The 534-nt window shown below is 28.8% G+C and overlaps 1 protein-coding gene across 1 annotated transcript in view; it reads right to left on the bottom strand.

The window, feature by feature from the left end:
- Positions 1-534, bottom strand: part of LOC108579039 (WD repeat-containing protein 43) — a 15,951-nt gene that overhangs the window by 6,872 nt on the left and 8,545 nt on the right. Inside the window, exon 5 of the mRNA XM_017942468.1 lies at positions 243-487. Coding sequence (XP_017797957.1) covers positions 243-487 — 245 coding nt within the window. The remainder of the gene's footprint in view (positions 1-242; positions 488-534) is intronic.

The raw sequence follows: 534 nt of genomic DNA, 5'->3' as shown, positions 1-534 counted from the left end.
TAAATGTATCAAGTAATCTTCGTATGAAACACTTTATCATGTTTACTATGTTAATTTAAAAAATTGAAATATATGATATAATGTATTTCAATGAAAAAATAACGAGAGTTCAATGATCAAGAGATTTATAGAATATAAGAAACTTGGAACTAAGGAACGTAGATTTTAAGAAAACATAATTTAACTTATTTAATTCTTGAATAATTCATAAACAATAATAAAATACAACATATAGAACAGACCTGAATCTTGATAAACAAGACAATTTTCGGTTACGTCCTTGTCGAGTTCTTCAACTGTTTGAGAAATTTGACCAGTAACAAGAGATACCCGACCTTTAAGTTTTGAGAGCTCTGTTAAGAGAGTTAGTTTGGCATCTATTAAACTCAGAATTGGTCCAAATAACTCCACAAGATCTGCTTGCGACAAAAAATGTCCAGCATGCGCTGTCAATAGTTCTTCTAACCATCGAATGGCAATTTTACTTCTACAATATATTATAGCAATAAGTAAAAAGAATATAACCGATAAAAC

The sequence above is a fragment of the Habropoda laboriosa genome, unplaced genomic scaffold (genome assembly GCF_001263275.1).
Source record: "Habropoda laboriosa isolate 0110345459 unplaced genomic scaffold, ASM126327v1 scaffold42, whole genome shotgun sequence".
Lineage (NCBI taxonomy): Eukaryota > Metazoa > Arthropoda > Insecta > Hymenoptera > Apidae > Habropoda > Habropoda laboriosa.
Note: the sequence above shows the minus strand (reverse complement) of the source record. Positions and strands in the feature narration are given on the sequence as shown.